General features: G+C 55.4%; 2 protein-coding genes across 2 annotated transcripts; both read right to left on the bottom strand.

The window, feature by feature from the left end:
- Positions 1-2,694: 2,694 nt before the first annotated feature.
- Positions 2,695-4,286, bottom strand: LOC102433038 (homeobox protein DLL-2-like). The gene is made up of 2 exons (XM_006108343.1): positions 4,013-4,286; positions 2,695-3,107 (listed from the first exon to the last, which is right to left on the bottom strand). The coding sequence occupies exons 1-2, from the start codon at positions 4,284-4,286 to the stop codon at positions 2,695-2,697; spliced, it is 687 nt and encodes a 228-aa protein (XP_006108405.1).
- An 8,828-nt stretch (positions 4,287-13,114) lies between these two features.
- On the bottom strand, positions 13,115-14,242 carry LOC102432719 (cone-rod homeobox protein-like). Its single transcript, XM_006108342.1, has 2 exons — positions 13,541-14,242; positions 13,115-13,330 (listed from the first exon to the last, which is right to left on the bottom strand). Exons 1-2 carry the CDS (start codon positions 14,240-14,242, stop codon positions 13,115-13,117), a joined length of 918 nt encoding a protein of 305 aa, XP_006108404.1.
- Positions 14,243-16,242: the final 2,000 nt, after the last annotated feature.

The following is a 16,242-nucleotide window of genomic DNA, read 5'->3' as shown; positions in this document are numbered from 1 at the left end:
CAGAGAATGACATCCCACCAAGATTTTTCCGTGAGAGCCCTTGTTATGCCCGAATGAACTTGCCTGAGCAGGGTCGTGTCCTACAGAGGCGTCTATCACCTGAGGCAGAAGATCTTGGCTGTGTCTTTAGCAGATCGTGTTGAAGAAACCATAGACGGAGGGAGCTGCCATGTTTCCAAGCAGCCATTGGGGAAAGGGCTGTGTGAACCTGAGTGTATGTGTTCAAAACCGCACAAGGAAAACCAACACACCAACACTTTGGTTCTTTCGCACGAGATTTTCTTGTTCCAATATGGGCAAGCATTGCTCTCCTGAAAGATGAATTTCTTACAAAATTCTACATTCAAAGTTGCCAGATCACCCTAGATTCCCGCAATGGATGTCACAGTTCTATAAACAACTTTCATTTCCACAGACATTTCATTACTTGCTGAGCTGTGTGTTGAAGGGCTCTTTACAGTGTTTGCACAGGCAGATGCGCGCTCGCGAGCTCATACACACACACACACACACACACACACAGCACAGCACACATGCCCTCATATTTTCTAATATAGTAACAACTAAGTATGTGGGTTTCCATTTGGGATTGCTGTATCCTTGGTGTGGGATATTTTAGGCTGAGTAAGAAATAAGTGATCAGCGAATGCCTCGCCTTTGAGACACAGTGGTTTGTACACTGTGAATGGTCCCGTACATGACCAGTGTTGTTTGATGAATAAAAGGTTTCACCTGATTTTACCCTGTATCATTTCACTCGAGTGAATAATGTGTAAAACAGCGTTGGTCTTCCATGATTCCCTCTCCTTTGTTGAGTTCCGTCATGTTTTCTAAGGGGAGGACTATGACTGGAGGATTTTCCACATAGCTGACATGCCACGGGCTCTCCTCTCGTGTAGGAACTCTGGTGTCTGATGAGATTCGCATGTTGGCGTTCCCACACTGACCGCATTCACATGGATTCTCTCTGGTGTGTGTTATGTGGTAACGTGTCGTCAGCTCAGACTTTTGACGGAAAGCCTTCCCACACATGGGACATACATGTGGTTTCTGCCCCGTGTGCATTCTCCCGTGCTGGTTCAGGCCAGAGCTTTGACTAGTGACATTCATAGCACGGCTTGCCCGGATGGACTCAATCCTGCTCTTCTGGGGTAAGATCTTTGATTGAGAGCTTTGTCACAGAGGGGACATTCATGTGGTTACTCTCCTGTGTGGATGGCCTCATGCTGTCTAAGGAAAGAAGTCTGACTGCAGGCTTTCCCACACTCACTGCACTCATAAGGCTTCTCTCGGTTGTGCATGGCATTGTGGTTTCTAAGCCCAGGCCGTTGCAGAAAGCCTTTCCCTCTTCCATGACATTCACATGGTTTCTCTCTAGGGTGCGTCATGTTCTGCCCTCTGAGGTGGAAAACACTCCTGAAGGGCATCCCAGGGTCACACTGCGGTGTGCATGCCATTGTGTCTACTAAGGCATTCCTCTAGTCCAGGTGACTTTCCGCAATGTTGGCTGACATGTGGTTTCTTTCTTCCTCGAACTGAGGAATGTGGAGACACGGCTGATCTATGAGTAAATTCATCACTCCTATCAGCCCTTGGCACCCTTCTTCTAGAAGCTGCAGAGAGCTCGCATATTCACGGCATGGTGGGGGCAGAGGTAGGATTCTGGACATGGTCTGAAGTCGTCCAGGTCAGGGAGGGCTCCTTGGATGTGGTTGGGGTGGGCATGGACTGAGAATTTCTGAGAGGGTCAGTGAGGTTGCGGAAGGTCCACAAGGGAGGGGCACCTTTGGAGGATGAATTCCTAAGGGCTTTGAGTGCCCCTGAGGGTGGGGATGATCTTGACTGTGAGAGAGGCATTAGGCAGGGACCTACAGGTGGAGCCCAAACTACTGTCATTTCAAGGAACATCAGACTCCACTCTCCTCTCAGGGACCTGAGCTTTGTGGCACAACCATGATGCCAAACATGATCAGACATAATCAGAAATGAAACCCGATCACAAGCACGACATGTTGTGCAGAGTTTTATTAGTACGGGATAAAAAGTATATGCAGCGGAATTTAATAAATCATTTCATTCGGCATAATACATAAAAAAATAAGTAAAATGCCCCCCCGCCCCCACAAGACGTGATGCGTCTTCCCGGTGTTCAATGATGCCGCGAGAAGGGGGTGAATCCTCCAAGTCCAGGGAATGCGATGGGAAAAGCACCAGGAAGCCGCGAGTCGCAGATGTGCACACTCCGAAAGTTCGCCCAGTCCTACGGGCGCTAGAGCAAACTGCCAGGAGGAGCGTGGAGGCTGGGCTGGGTCCTTGGGAAGGTTGTGGGCAGCAGCTCTCCAGTGGGTCCCGCACCAGCAGCAGCTATTGCGCTCCCAGCGCTGTGAATGGGCAGCGAGGTCACGTGTGCCCTAATGGGCTCAACCTGGACCACTGACGCAGCAGCCCTGGCCCGCCGCCACGCGCATGCGCAGTGGCCACCAAAGGGTGTTGGCGCGAGAGGGGCGGGGTGCAGAGCCCAGGCCACCTCCCCAGGGTGGATGCTTAGAGGTTGGCCGACTCTGCAGGCGAGCAACTGGTGGCGGAGACGCACTGACCTGCGCTCCTCCCGCCCGCGTGGGCGCACACCCTGGTCCCCTCTGGTCCCGCGGCATCTGCAGGACTTGGCGGGGATACACTCCATGGGAGATCTAGTTACTGGAAGAGGTCCACGTCGCTGTCACCCACAAAGTCGTAACAGGGCCTGGGGGAGGAGAAGGGCTCCTCCAAGAAGCAATAGGCTGAGAGCAGGTCTGTGAAATCAGGGTTTGAAGAGAAATCCCCGGCGTTGTCGTGGCCCTGAGGCGAGAGTGTGTCCTGATGGAGCTCCAGTTGGAGTTGGTTGGAGTTGGAGTTGGCGTTGGACTTGGAGCTGGATCTGGAGCTGGATCTAGATCTGGAGCTGGATCTGGGGTTGGGGCTCGATCTGAGCTGGAGCTGGAGCTGGTGTTGGAATCTGGGGCTGGAGCTGGAGCTGGAGCTGGAGCTGGAGCTTGATTTGGAGCTCGATCGGGATCTGGGGCTGGAGCTGGAGTTTGAGCTGGAGCAGGTGCAGCGGTGACCGTGCCCTGGACGCCATGGGCAGGGTCGCAGCAGGCCTGGCTGTAGCTGGGGGCGCTTGGATCTCCTGCTGGGAAGACTTGCAAGGGTCTGTGTGGAGGGAGGCTGCTGAAACCAAGGCCCCTGTGGTGTATGGGGGCGGCAGGGAGCACAGGTGTAGTGGAGAGCACAGGGCCACCGAGGAGCACAGAGCCGGCTGGGAACACAGGACCCGGCGGGAGCACAGAACTGGCGGGGAACACAGGGCCAGCGGGGAGCCCAGGGCCTGCGGGGTTCACAGAGCCAGCTGGGAACACAGGACCCGCCGGGAGCACAGGACCAGCCCGGAACACAGGGCCAGCGGGAGCCCAGGGCCTGCGGGGAGCACAGAGCCGGCTGGGAACACAGGACCCGCTGGGAGCACAGGACCGGCCCGGAACACAGGGCCAGCGGGGAGCCCAGGGGCTGTGGGGAGCTCAGAGCTGGCTGGGAACACAGGACCCGCCGGGAGCACAGGACCAGCCGGAACACAGGGCCAATGGGGAGCCCAGGGCCTGCGGGGAGCACAGAGCCGGCTGGGAACACAGGACCCGCCGGGAGCACAGGACCAGCCCGGAACCCAGGGCCAGCGGGGAGCCCAGGGCTTCGGGGAGCACAGAGCCGGCTGGGAACACAGGACCCGCCGGGAGCACAGGACCGGCCCGGAACCCAGGGCCAGCAGGGACCCCAGGGCCTGCGGGGAGCACTGAGCCTGCTGAGAACACAGTGCCAGCAGGGAACACTGGCTCCTCAGTGAGCACAGGAATGGCGGGCAGCACAGGGCTGGCAGCGAGCAAAGGGCCCTCCTGGGACGCACGGCCTGCAGGGGAGGGCACAGGCGCGGGCTGAGGGGCACAGGCTGCCAGTTCCTGGGGCGCAGCCTGGGCTCCCTGACCTTGCTGCTTGCGCAGTCGCTGCAACCTTTGCTCTTTGGTCCTGCGGTTCGAGAGCCACACCCTCACTTGGTCCTCCTGCAGGTTCAGCCTGGCCGCCAGGGTCTCGCGTTCCTCATAGGTCCCGTAGGGTTTCCCCTCAAAGAATTCCTCCAGGACGCGCAGCTGTTGTGCGCTGAACACCGTGCGAGGCCGCCGCAGGAGGCTCAGCCGCGTCCTCTTCGTCGGGGGGCTTGGGGACAACCGGGAGCCGGTGTGAAAACTGGCGTCTTGCATCCTGGATGCTCCTGGGCCCTCTGCGCTTGGAGCTCTGGCAACCGCCCTGCGAGTGCCGCCTTATATACCTGGTACGGACTCGCCACCCAGCGGTCCCAACCAATGGGGCTCGAGGCAGCGCTGCCCTCAGGCCCCGCCCCTTGTGCAGGTGTGTGTGTGCGTGCATGCCTGGGTGCATGCGTGCCTGCTTTTTCGCGCGCAGGTGCGTAGGGGTGGGGTGGGGTGGGCGGGGCCCTCGGGGAGGCGCAATCATTTGTAGTCCTTGGACCAAGCAGCTGCCTGCGCCTGTCCTAGGGCCTGGCAGACATAGGTGGCCAGACAGCCGTGGCCCTGCCCTCAAGAGGACTCGGTAGAGTGCTGCTTCCGAGAGGGGCTTTTATTAGCATCCACGTGAGAGACGATGACCTGCGTGATAGAATGCCAAAGGAAACTACACTGTGAGGTCTCCTTGCTACATTCAGCTCGCCATCTGAACTGCCTCTTCCCATGTCAGGCTGGCGTCTCCCCTTACTGGACATGATTTCTGCTTCCTGGGAGCACGTTGGTCTCCACGACAGTTGACGGCCCTGATGTCCACAATGGATAACCCAACCGATTCCTTGGTTTGTATATTGGGACTGGAGGCCCCCTGCTCCATGATGTTTAAAAGAAAAACAGGTGTGTAACGAACCAAAAAAAAAAAAAAAAAAGTGCGTCTAGAACTCTGTCTGCTGGCCGCACTTAGCAGAGCCAGAGAATGACATGCCACCAAGATTTTTCCGTGAGAGCCCTTGTTATGCCCGAATGAACTTGCCTGAGCAGGGTCGTGTCCTACAGAGGCGTCTATCACCTGAGGCAGAAGATCTTGGCTGTGTCTTTAGCAGATCGTGTTGAAGAAACCATAGACGGAGGGAGCTGCCATGTTTCCAAGCAGCCATTGGGGAAAGGGCTGTGTGAACCTGAGTGTATGTGTTCAAAACCGCACAAGGAAAACCAACACACCAACACTTTGCTTCTTTCGCACGAGATTTTCTTGTTCCAATATGGGCAAGCATTGCTCTCCTGAAAGATGAATTTCTTACAAAATTCTACATTCAAAGTTGCCAGATCACCCTAGATTCCCGCAATGGATGTCACAGTTCTATAAACAACTTTCATTTCCACAGACATTTCATTACTTGCTGAGCTGTGTGTTGAAGGGCTCTTTACAAGTGTTTGCACAGGCAGATGCGCGCTCGCGAGCTCATACACACACACACACACACACACACACACAGCACAGCACACATGCCCTCATATTTTCTAATATAGTAACAACTAAGTATGTGGGTTTCCATTTGGGATTGCTGTATCCTTGGTGTGGGATATTTTAGGCTGAGTAAGAAATAAGTGATCAGCGAATGCCTCGCCTTTGAGACACAGTGGTTTGTACACTGTGAATGGTCCCGTACATGACCAGTGTTGTTTGATGAATAAAAGGTTTCACCTGATTTTACCCTGTATCATTTCACTCGAGTGAATAATGTGTAAAACAGCGTTGGTCTTCCATGATTCCCTCTCCTTTGTTGAGTTCCGTCATGTTTTCTAAGGGGAGGACTATGACTGGAGGATTTTCCACATAGCTGACATGCCACGGGCTCTCCTCTCGTGTAGGAACTCTGGTGTCTGATGAGATTCGCATGTTGGCGTTCCCACACTGACCTCATTCACATGGATTCTCTCTGGTGTGTGTTATGTGGTAACGTGTCGTCAGCTCAGACTTTTGACGGAAAGCCTTCCCACACATGGGACATACATGTGGTTTCTGCCCCGTGTGCATTCTCCCGTGCTGGTTCAGGCCAGAGCTTTGACTAGTGACATTCATAGCACGGCTTGCCCGGATGGACTCAATCCTGCTCTTCTGGGGTAAGATCTTTGATTGAGAGCTTTGTCACAGAGGGGACATTCATGTGGTTACTCTCCTGTGTGGATGGCCTCATGCTGTCTAAGGAAAGAAGTCTGACTGCAGGCTTTCCCACACTCACTGCACTCATAAGGCTTCTCTCGGTTGTGCATGGCATTGTGGTTTCTAAGCCCAGGCCGTTGCAGAAAGCCTTTCCCTCTTCCATGACATTCACATGGTTTCTCTCTAGGGTGCGTCATGTTCTGCCCTCTGAGGTGGAAAACACTCCTGAAGGGCATCCCAGGGTCACACTGCGGTGTGCATGCCATTGTGTCTACTAAGGCATTCCTCTAGTCCAGGTGACTTTCCGCACTGTTGGCTGACATGTGGTTTCTTTCTTCCTCGAACTGAGGAATGTGGAGACACGGCTGATCTATGAGTAAATTCATCACTCCTATCAGCCCTTGGCACCCTTCTTCTAGAAGCTGCAGAGAGCTCGCATATTCACGGCATGGTGGGGGCAGAGGTAGGATTCTGGACATGGTCTGAAGTCGTCCAGGTCAGGGAGGGCTCCTTGGATGTGGTTGGGGTGGGCATGGACTGAGAATTTCTGAGAGGGTCAGTGAGGTTGCGGAAGGTCCACAAGGGAGGGGCACCTTTGGAGGATGAATTCCTAAGGGCTTTGAGTGCCCCTGAGGGTGGGGATGATCTTGACTGTGAGAGAGGCATTAGGCAGGGACCTAAAGGTGGAGCCCAAACTACTGTCATTTCAAGGAACATCAGACTCCACTCTCCTCTCAGGGACCTGAGCTTTGTGGCACAACCATGATGCCAAACATGATCAGACATAATCAGAAATGAAACCCGATCACAAGCACGACATGTTGTGCAGAGTTTTATTAGTACGGGATAAAAAGTATATGCAGCGGAATTTAATAAATCATTTCATTCGGCATAATACATAAAAAAATAAGTAAAATGCCCCCCCGCCCCCACAAGACGTGATGCGTCTTCCCGGTGTTCAATGATGCCGCGAGAAGGGGGTGAATCCTCCAAGTCCAGGGAATGCGATGGGAAAAGCACCAGGAAGCCGCGAGTCGCAGATGTGCACACTCCGAAAGTTCGCCCAGTCCTACGGGCGCTAGAGCAAACTGCCAGGAGGAGCGTGGAGGCTGGGCTGGGTCCTTGGGAAGGTTGTGGGCAGCAGCTCTCCAGTGGGTCCCGCACCAGCAGCAGCTATTGCGCTCCCAGCGCTGTGAATGGGCAGCGAGGTCACGTGTGCCCTAATGGGCTCAACCTGGACCACTGACGCAGCAGCCCTGGCCCGCCGCCACGCGCATGCGCAGTGGCCACCAAAGGGTGTTGGCGCGAGAGGGGCGGGGTGCAGAGCCCAGGCCACCTCCCCAGGGTGGATGCTTAGAGGTTGGCCGACTCTGCAGGCGAGCAACTGGTGGCGGAGACGCACTGACCTGCGCTCCTCCCACCCGCGTGGGCGCACACCCTGGTCCCCTCTGGTCCCGCGGCATCTGCAGGACTTGGCGGGGATACACTCCATGGGAGATCTAGTTACTGGAAGAGGTCCACGTCGCTGTCACCCACAAAGTCGTAACAGGGCCTGGGGGAGGAGAAGGGCTCCTCCAAGAAGCAATAGGCTGAGAGCAGGTCTGTGAAATCAGGGTTTGAAGAGAAATCCCCGGCGTTGTCGTGGCCCTGAGGCGAGAGTGTGTCCTCGGATGGAGCTCCAGTTGGAGTTGGAGTTGGCGTTGGACTTGGAGCTAGATCTAGAGCTCGAGTTGGAGCTGGAGGTGAAGAAGGAGCTGGATCTAGATCTGGAGCTGGATCTGGGGTTGGGGCTCGATCTGGATCTGGGGCTGGAGCTGGAGCTCGATCTGGATATGGATCTGGGGCTGGAGCTGGAGCTTGATTTGGAGCTCGATCGGGATCTGGGGCTGGAGCTGGAGTTTGAGCTGGAGCAGGTGCAGCGGTGACCGTGCCCTGGACGCCATGGGCAGGGTCGCAGCAGGCCTGGCTGTAGCTGGGGGCGCTTGGATCTCCTGCTGGGAAGACTTGCAAGGGTCTGTGTGGAGGGAGGCTGCTGAAACCAAGGCCCCTGTGGTGTATGGGGGCGGCAGGGAGCACAGGTGTGGTGGAGAGCACAGGGCCACTGAGGAGCACAGAGCCGGCTGGGAACACAGGACCCGGCGGGAGCACAGAACTGGCGGGGAACACAGGGCCAGCGGGGAGCCCAGGGCCTGCGGGGAGCACAGAGCCGGCTGGGAACACAGGACCCGCTGGGACCACAGGACCGGCCCGGAACACAGGGCCAGCGGGGAGCCCAGGGGCTGTGGGGAGCTCAGAGCTGGCTGGGAACACAGGACCCGCCGGGAGCACAGGACCAGCCGGAACACAGGGCCAATGGGGAGCCCAGGGCCTGCGGGGAGCACAGAGCCGGCTGGGAACACAGGACCTGCCGGGAGCATAGGACCGGCCCGGAACCCAGGGCCAGCGGGGAGCCCAGGGCGTTCGGGGAGCACAGAGCCGGCTGGGAACACAGGACCCGCCGGGAGCACAGGACCGGCCCGGAACCCAGGGCCAGCAGGGACCCCAGGGCCTGCGGGGAGCACTGAGCCTGCTGAGAACACAGTGCCAGCAGGGAACACTGGCTCCTCAGTGAGCACAGGAATGGCGGGCAGCACAGGGCTGGCAGCGAGCAAAGGGCCCTCCTGGGACGCACGGCCTGCAGGGGAGGGCACAGGCGCGGGCTGAGGGGCACAGGCTGCCAGTTCCTGGGGCGCAGCCTGGGCTCCCTGACCTTGCTGCTTGCGCAGTCGCTGCAACCTTTGCTCTTTGGTCCTGCGGTTCGAGAGCCACACCCTCACTTGGTCCTCCTGCAGGTTCAGCCTGGCCGCCAGGGTCTCGCGTTCCTCATAGGTCCCGTAGGGTTTCCCCTCAAAGAATTCCTCCAGGACGCGCAGCTGTTGTGCGCTGAACACCGTGCGAGGCCGCCGCAGGAGGCTCAGCCGCGTCCTCTTCGTCGGGGGGCTTGGGGACAACCGGGAGCCGGTGTGAAAACTGGCGTCTTGCATCCTGGATGCTCCTGGGCCCTCTGCGCTTGGAGCTCTGGCAACCGCCCTGCGAGTGCCGCCTTATATACCTGGTACGGACTCGCCACCCAGCGGTCCCAACCAATGGGGCTCGAGGCAGCGCTGCCCTCAGGCCCCGCCCCTTGTGCAGGTGTGTGTGTGCGTGCATGCCTGGGTGCATGCGTGCCTGCTTTTTCGCGCGCAGGTGCGTAGGGGTGGGGTGGGGTGGGCGGGGCCCTCGGGGAGGCGCAATCATTTGTAGTCCTTGGACCAAGCAGCTGCCTGCGCCTGTCCTAGGGCCTGGCAGACATAGGTAGCCAGACAGCCGTGGCCCTGCCCTCAAGAGGACTCGGTAGAGTGCTGCTTCCGAGAGGGGCTTTTATTAGCATCCACGTGAGAGACGATGACCTGCGTGATAGAATGCCAAAGGAAACTACACTGTGAGGTCTCCTTGCTACATTCAGCTCGCCATCTGAACTGCCTCTTCCCATGTCAGGCTGGCGTCTCCCCTTACTGGACATGATTTCTGCTTCCTGGGAGCACGTTGGTCTCCACGACAGTTGACGGCCCTGATGTCCACAATGGATAACCCAACCGATTCCTTGGTTTGTAAATTGGGACTGGAGGCCCCCTGCTCCATGATGTTTAAAAGAAAAACAGGTGTGTAACGAACCAAAAAAAAAAAAAAAAGTGCGTCTAGAACTCTGTCTGCTGGCCGCACTTAGCAGAGCCAGAGAATGACATCCCACCAAGATTTTTCCGTGAGAGCCCTTGTTATGCCCGAATGAACTTGCCTGAGCAGGGTCGTGTCCTACAGAGGCGTCTATCACCTGAGGCAGAAGATCTTGGCTGTGTCTTTAGCAGATCGTGTTGAAGAAACCATAGACGGAGGGAGCTGCCATGTTTCCAAGCAGCCATTGGGGAAAGGGCTGTGTGAACCTGAGTGTATGTGTTCAAAACCGCACAAGGAAAACCAACACACCAACACTTTGCTTCTTTCGCACGAGATTTTCTTGTTCCAATATGGGCAAGCATTGCTCTCCTGAAAGATGAATTTCTTACAAAATTCTACATTCAAAGTTGCCAGATCACCCTAGATTCCCGCAATGGATGTCACAGTTCTATAAACAACTTTCATTTCCACACACATTTCATTACTTGCTGAGCTGTGTGTTGAAGGGCTCTTTACAAGTGTTTGCACAGGCAGATGCGCGCTCGCGAGCTCATACACACACACACACACACACACACACACAGCACAGCACACATGCCCTCATATTTTCTAATATAGTAACAACTAAGTATGTGGGTTTCCATTTGGGATTGCTGTATCCTTGGTGTGGGATATTTTAGGCTGAGTAAGAAATAAGTGATCAGCGAATGCCTCGCCTTTGAGACACAGTGGTTTGTACACTGTGAATGGTCCCGTACATGACCAGTGTTGTTTGATGAATAAAAGGTTTCACCTGATTTTACCCTGTATCATTTCACTCGAGTGAATAATGTGTAAAACAGCGTTGGTCTTCCATGATTCCCTCTCCTTTGTTGAGTTCCGTCATGTTTTCTAAGGGGAGGACTATGACTGGAGGATTTTCCACATAGCTGACATGCCACGGGCTCTCCTCTCGTGTAGGAACTCTGGTGTCTGATGAGATTCGCATGTTGGCGTTCCCACACTGACCGCATTCACATGGATTCTCTCTGGTGTGTGTTATGTGGTAACGTGTCGTCAGCTCAGACTTTTGACGGAAAGCCTTCCCACACATGGGACATACATGTGGTTTCTGCCCCGTGTGCATTCTCCCGTGCTGGTTCAGGCCAGAGCTTTGACTAGTGACATTCATAGCACGGCTTGCCCGGATGGACTCAATCCTGCTCTTCTGGGGTAAGATCTTTGATTGAGATCTTTGTCACAGAGGGGACATTCATGTGGTTACTCTCCTGTGTGGATGGCCTCATGCTGTCTAAGGAAAGAAGTCTGACTGCAGGCTTTCCCACACTCACTGCACTCATAAGGCTTCTCTCGGTTGTGCATGGCATTGTGGTTTCTAAGCCCAGGCCGTTGCAGAAAGCCTTTCCCTCTTCCATGACATTCACATGGTTTCTCTCTAGGGTGCGTCATGTTCTGCCCTCTGAGGTGGAAAACACTCCTGAAGGGCATCCCAGGGTCACACTGCGGTGTGCATGCCATTGTGTCTACTAAGGCATTCCTCTAGTCCAGGTGACTTTCCGCACTGTTGGCTGACATGTGGTTTCTTTCTTCCTCGAACTGAGGAATGTGGAGACACGGCTGATCTATGAGTAAATTCATCACTCCTATCAGCCCTTGGCACCCTTCTTCTAGAAGCTGCAGAGAGCTCGCATATTCATGGCATGGTGGGGGCAGAGGTAGGATTCTGGACATGGTCTGAAGTCGTCCAGGTCAGGGAGGGCTCCTTGGATGTGGTTGGGGTGGGCATGGACTGAGAATTTCTGAGAGGGTCAGTGAGGTTGCGGAAGGTCCACAAGGGAGGGGCACCTTTGGAGGATGAATTCCTAAGGGCTTTGAGTGCCCCTGAGGGTGGGGATGATCTTGACTGTGAGAGAGGCATTAGGCAGGGACCTACAGGTGGAGCCCAAACTACTGTCATTTCAAGGAACATCAGACTCCACTCTCCTCTCAGGGACCTGAGCTTTGTGGCACAACCATGATGCCAAACATGATCAGACATAATCAGAAATGAAACCCGATCACAAGCACGACATGTTGTGCAGAGTTTTATTAGTACGGGATAAAAAGTATATGCAGCGGAATTTAATAAATCATTTCATTCAGCATAATACATAAAAAAATAAGTAAAATGCCCCCCCGCCCCCACAAGACGTGATGCGTCTTCCCGGTGTTCAATGATGCCGCGAGAAGGGGGTGAATCCTCCAAGTCCAGGGAATGCGATGGGAAAAGCACCAGGAAGCCGCGAGTCGCAGATGTGCACACTCCGAAAGTTCGCCCAGTCCTACGGGCGCTAGAGCAAACTGCCAGGAGGAGCGTGGAGGCTGGGCTGGGTCCTTGGGAAGGTTGTGGGCTCCAATCCCAGCGGGTCCAGGGGTCCCCAAAGGTGTGGACGGAGTCGGCGAAGAAGGAATGACACGAAGACAGCCCTAATGGGCTCAACCTGGACCACTGACGCAGCAGCCCTGGCCCGCCGCCACGTGCTGGGGGAGTTCTGGTTAGGAACTGACGAGGATCTGATGTTTATTGTCTTGTTACATCCGTATTTATACCAAGACAGCCTTCAGTTGATCAGCAGCCTAGTCAGGACCTCTAGCCAGGATCTCCAGCCAAAGTTCTGGTCGGAGTTCTGGTTAAGAACTGACGAGGATCTGATGTTTATTGTCTTGTTACATCCGTATTTATACCAGCCGATTTTAATCCTGTCAATTTCTATTACAAAGGTTAGGGCGTTTCTTATCTCCATTCCAGGGAGTAAAGATTATGTAGCTTAACTACCCGCCTGGCACTTAATTAAGGGGTTGTATCCCCTCCCTAACCTCAGGGAAAAATCCCCACCTGGGGAAAAAACCTTTCTCGGAGAGGTGACCGTTGTGGGCAGCAGCTCTCCAGTGGGTCCCGCACCAGCAGCAGCTATTGCGCTCCCAGCGCTGTGAATGGGCAGCGAGGTCAGATGTTTCTTTCCTGCAGCGACTGTGTCAAGCAGCAAGGATGGACCGGCTCCCAGCAGCCACGCGCATGCGCAGTGGCCACCAAAGGGTGTTGGCGCGAGAGGGGCGGGGTGCAGAGCCCAGGCCACCTCCCCAGGGTGGATGCTTAGAGGTTGGCCGACTCTGCAGGCGAGCAACTGGTGGCGGAGACGCACTGACCTGCGCTCCTCTCACCCGCATGGGCTCACACCCTGGTCCCCTCTGGTCCCGCGGCATCTGCAGGACTTGGTGGGGACACACTCCCTGGGAGATCCAGGAACTGGAAGAGGTCCACGTCGCTGTCACCCACAACGTCGTACCAGGGCCTAGCGGAGGAGAAGGGAGACTCTGAGAAGCAGTAGGCTGAGAGCAGGTCTGTGAAATCAGGGTCTGATGAGACATCCCCGGCGTTGTCCGGGCCCTGCGGCGAGAGTGAGGCCGCGGATGGAGCTCCAGTTGGAGTTGGACTTGGAGTTGGAGCTGGATCTAGAGCTGGAGTTGGAGCTGCAGCTGAAGCAGGAGCTTGATCTAGATGTGGAGCTGAATCTGAAGCTGGAGCTGGATCTGGAGCTGGATCTGCGACTGGGGCTGGAGCTGGAGCTGGACCTGGAGCTGGAGCTGGAGCTGGAACTGGGGCTGGGGCTGCAGCTGGAGCAGTGGCAGAGGTGACGATGCCCTGGATGCCTTTCGCAGGGTCGCAGCAGGCCTGGCTGTAGCTGGAGGCGCTGGGATCTGCTGCTGGGAAGACTTGCAAGGGTCTGTTCGGAGGGAGGCTGCCGAAACCAAGGGCCCCATGGTGTATGGAGGCGGCAGGGAGCGCAGGACTGGCTGGGAGCACAGGGCCAGCGAGGAGCACAAAGCCGGCCTGGAGCACAGGACTCGGCGGGAACACAGGACCTGCCGGAAACACAGGGCCAGCGGGGAACACTGGCTCCTCAGGACGCACAGGAATGGCGGGCAGCACAGGGCTGGCAGCGAGCAAAGGGCCCTCCTGGGAAGCAGGGCCTGCAGGCGAGGGCATGGGCGCAGGCTGAGGGGCGCAGCCTGGGCTCCCTGGCCCTTGCTGCTTGCGCGATCTCTGCAACCTTTGCACTTTGGCCCTGTGGTTCTTGAGCCACACCCTCACTTGGGCCTCCCGCAGGTTCAGCCTGGCCGCCAGGGTCTCGCGTTCCTCATAGGTCCCATAGGGTTTCCCCTCAAAGAATTCCTCCAGGACCCGCCGCTTTTGTGCGCTGAACACTGTGCGAGGCCGCCGCTGGCACCACAGCCGCGTCCTCTTCCTCGGGGGGCTTGGGGACAACCGGGAGCCAGTGGGAAACCAGGGGTCTTGCATCCTGAATGCTCCTGGGCCCTCTGCGCTTAAGGCTCTGGCCAACAGCCCTTTGAGTGCTGCCTTAAATAGCTGGTATGCACGGAGAAGCCCTCACTGCTTCCAGCCAAACAAACAACAGTTCAAAATTTGCCAGAATATCTTGAACACATGGTATAAAAGCTAGCAAAGGAATCACCAACTCCTTCTGAAGACATAAAAACGGGTGAGGGTCAAGATGAGGAAGGTCATGATGATGTACCGAAGGGAAATGAAGGTCCTGATGCTCGCCGAGACAAACCTGTGACAGGGGAAAAATAGAGATGTTTGCCAACAGATTGGGTGAACAATGGAACATTCTGGCTCCTTCCACATCATCCCATATATAAAAGCAGAAGAAAAAACAAACAATCAAAAAAAACCCACAAAAACAAAAAAACGTACCAAAACAAAAAACCCTCCTAAAAAAGAGAAATCCCCCCAAAAAAACAAAATAATAATAATAATAATAAACCAATAAAAAAAAAACCAACCAAAGAAACAAACAGAAAAACCCCACAGGAAAACCTCCTTAGAAATGACATTGATCCAGCCTTTCAAGGGGCGGAGCCTTCTGCAAGCCCATGTGGCCTGGCCCGGACTTGGTCTCTGAGCGGGGCCTAACCTACCATCCTGAGAGTGAGTGGGGTAAGGCTGGGAGGAGGGCGGGGGGAGGGTGGTTGGAATTCCACCAGATGGCCCAGCCCAGGCAGGGCCGGAGAGCCAGCCCTGCCCTCTGCTGGTCAAGAAGCGCCAATTTAAGCCCCCGTCCTGCAGCCTCCTCTAGGGAGGGCAGAGCCATGTGACTGGACTTCCCCAATTCTGGCTGGACAAGAGGGGGGAAGGACAAGCAGGGGACGCTGTCTGCGACAAGGCAGGGGCTGAAGGGTGCTCATGGATGCCGAAGGACCATTCAGAACAAGAAGTGTCCATGCGTGACTGCGGATTTACACACACAGACTCGCACGCGCGTTCGGGCACACACACACACACACACACACACACGCCAAAACACACACACACACACACACACACACACAAACACCAACAACAACACAAAGGTATTAATCCACCTTTGTGTAGTAAAAAGTATACTTGTACAATGCTTTGCACTTGTATTTTGTGCTATCCAAACGGGGAAGTTAAAATGCCGGGTCTGGGGCCCGGGGGAGAGGATAGAAGAGAGGGATTGGCCTTTGCTGTTTCAAAATGGCGGCTGCCAACCTAACTGGCTTTGCTCAGTGGACAGAGCATCGGCCTGCGGACTAAAGGGTCCGAGGTTGGATTCCGGTCAAGGGCATATACCTGGGTTGTGGACACATCCCCCATAGGAGGTGTGTGGGAGGCAGCTTACTGAGGTTTCTCTATCTTTGAGGTTTCTAAATCTCTATCCCTCTCCCTTCCACTCTGTTGAAAAATCAATGAAACTTATTTAAAAAACAAAATGGCGACTGCCAAGTGACTGGAGACCAAAGAGCGGGAAGTATGCCACGGTCACCCACATCACCAGACAGTGCATGAACTCTAAGGTAGAGATCCACCTCATGCGCCGCATCCACCTGCCAGATGGCGAGATCTTCCGCAACTTCATAGAGCTCTCCCGTGTTGTCCAGGAGATTGAAAAAGAGATGATCCGGGAGCAGCAAGAGCAGCAAGAACGTGGGACTGAGGAAAGACAGGGCGGCGGCTGGCAGAGGTCGGGTTGATTGGGGCAAGGGCCTGGGCCAAAAAGCTAAAAATACAAAGCCGTACACATTTTATTCACATCCACCTCAGCCTCTGCCTCCCATGACCTCCAAGGGCCACTATGTTGGGTGTGTTTGCGTCTGCGGTCCACCCCTCCCGCCTCTCCCCTCCCCCCTCCCGCACACCGCGCCCCCTCCCTTCGAATGCGAATGGGACCGATGTTTGACAGGGTTCATTGTCGAGAGATAGAATCAATTGCAATGAATGAAGAGAAATGAGCACAGAAATGAGAAGAAAAA

This window comes from Myotis lucifugus, unplaced genomic scaffold, assembly GCF_000147115.1.
Source record: "Myotis lucifugus unplaced genomic scaffold, Myoluc2.0 scaffold_2120, whole genome shotgun sequence".
NCBI classification, from domain to species: Eukaryota; Metazoa; Chordata; class Mammalia; order Chiroptera; family Vespertilionidae; genus Myotis; species Myotis lucifugus.
The sequence above is the reverse complement of the archived record's forward strand: the minus strand, read 5'-3'. Positions and strand labels throughout refer to the sequence as shown.

Excerpts from the sequence above, each read along its gene's own strand:
- LOC102433038 (XM_006108343.1), bottom strand. The coding sequence starts at position 4,286 with ATGCAAGACGCCAGTTTTCACACCGGCTCCCGGTTGTCCCCAAGCCCC. Across the intron at positions 3,108-4,012 it reads GCGACTGCGCAAGCAGCAAG|GGCACGGTCACCGCTGCACC; the intron begins GTCAGGGAGCCC and ends CATGGCGTCCAG.
- LOC102432719 (XM_006108342.1), bottom strand. The coding sequence starts at position 14,242 with ATGCAAGACCCCTGGTTTCCCACTGGCTCCCGGTTGTCCCCAAGCCCC. Across the intron at positions 13,331-13,540 it reads CAGCTGCAGCCCCAGCCCCA|GGCCCGGACAACGCCGGGGA; the intron begins GTTCCAGCTCCA and ends CTCTCGCCGCAG.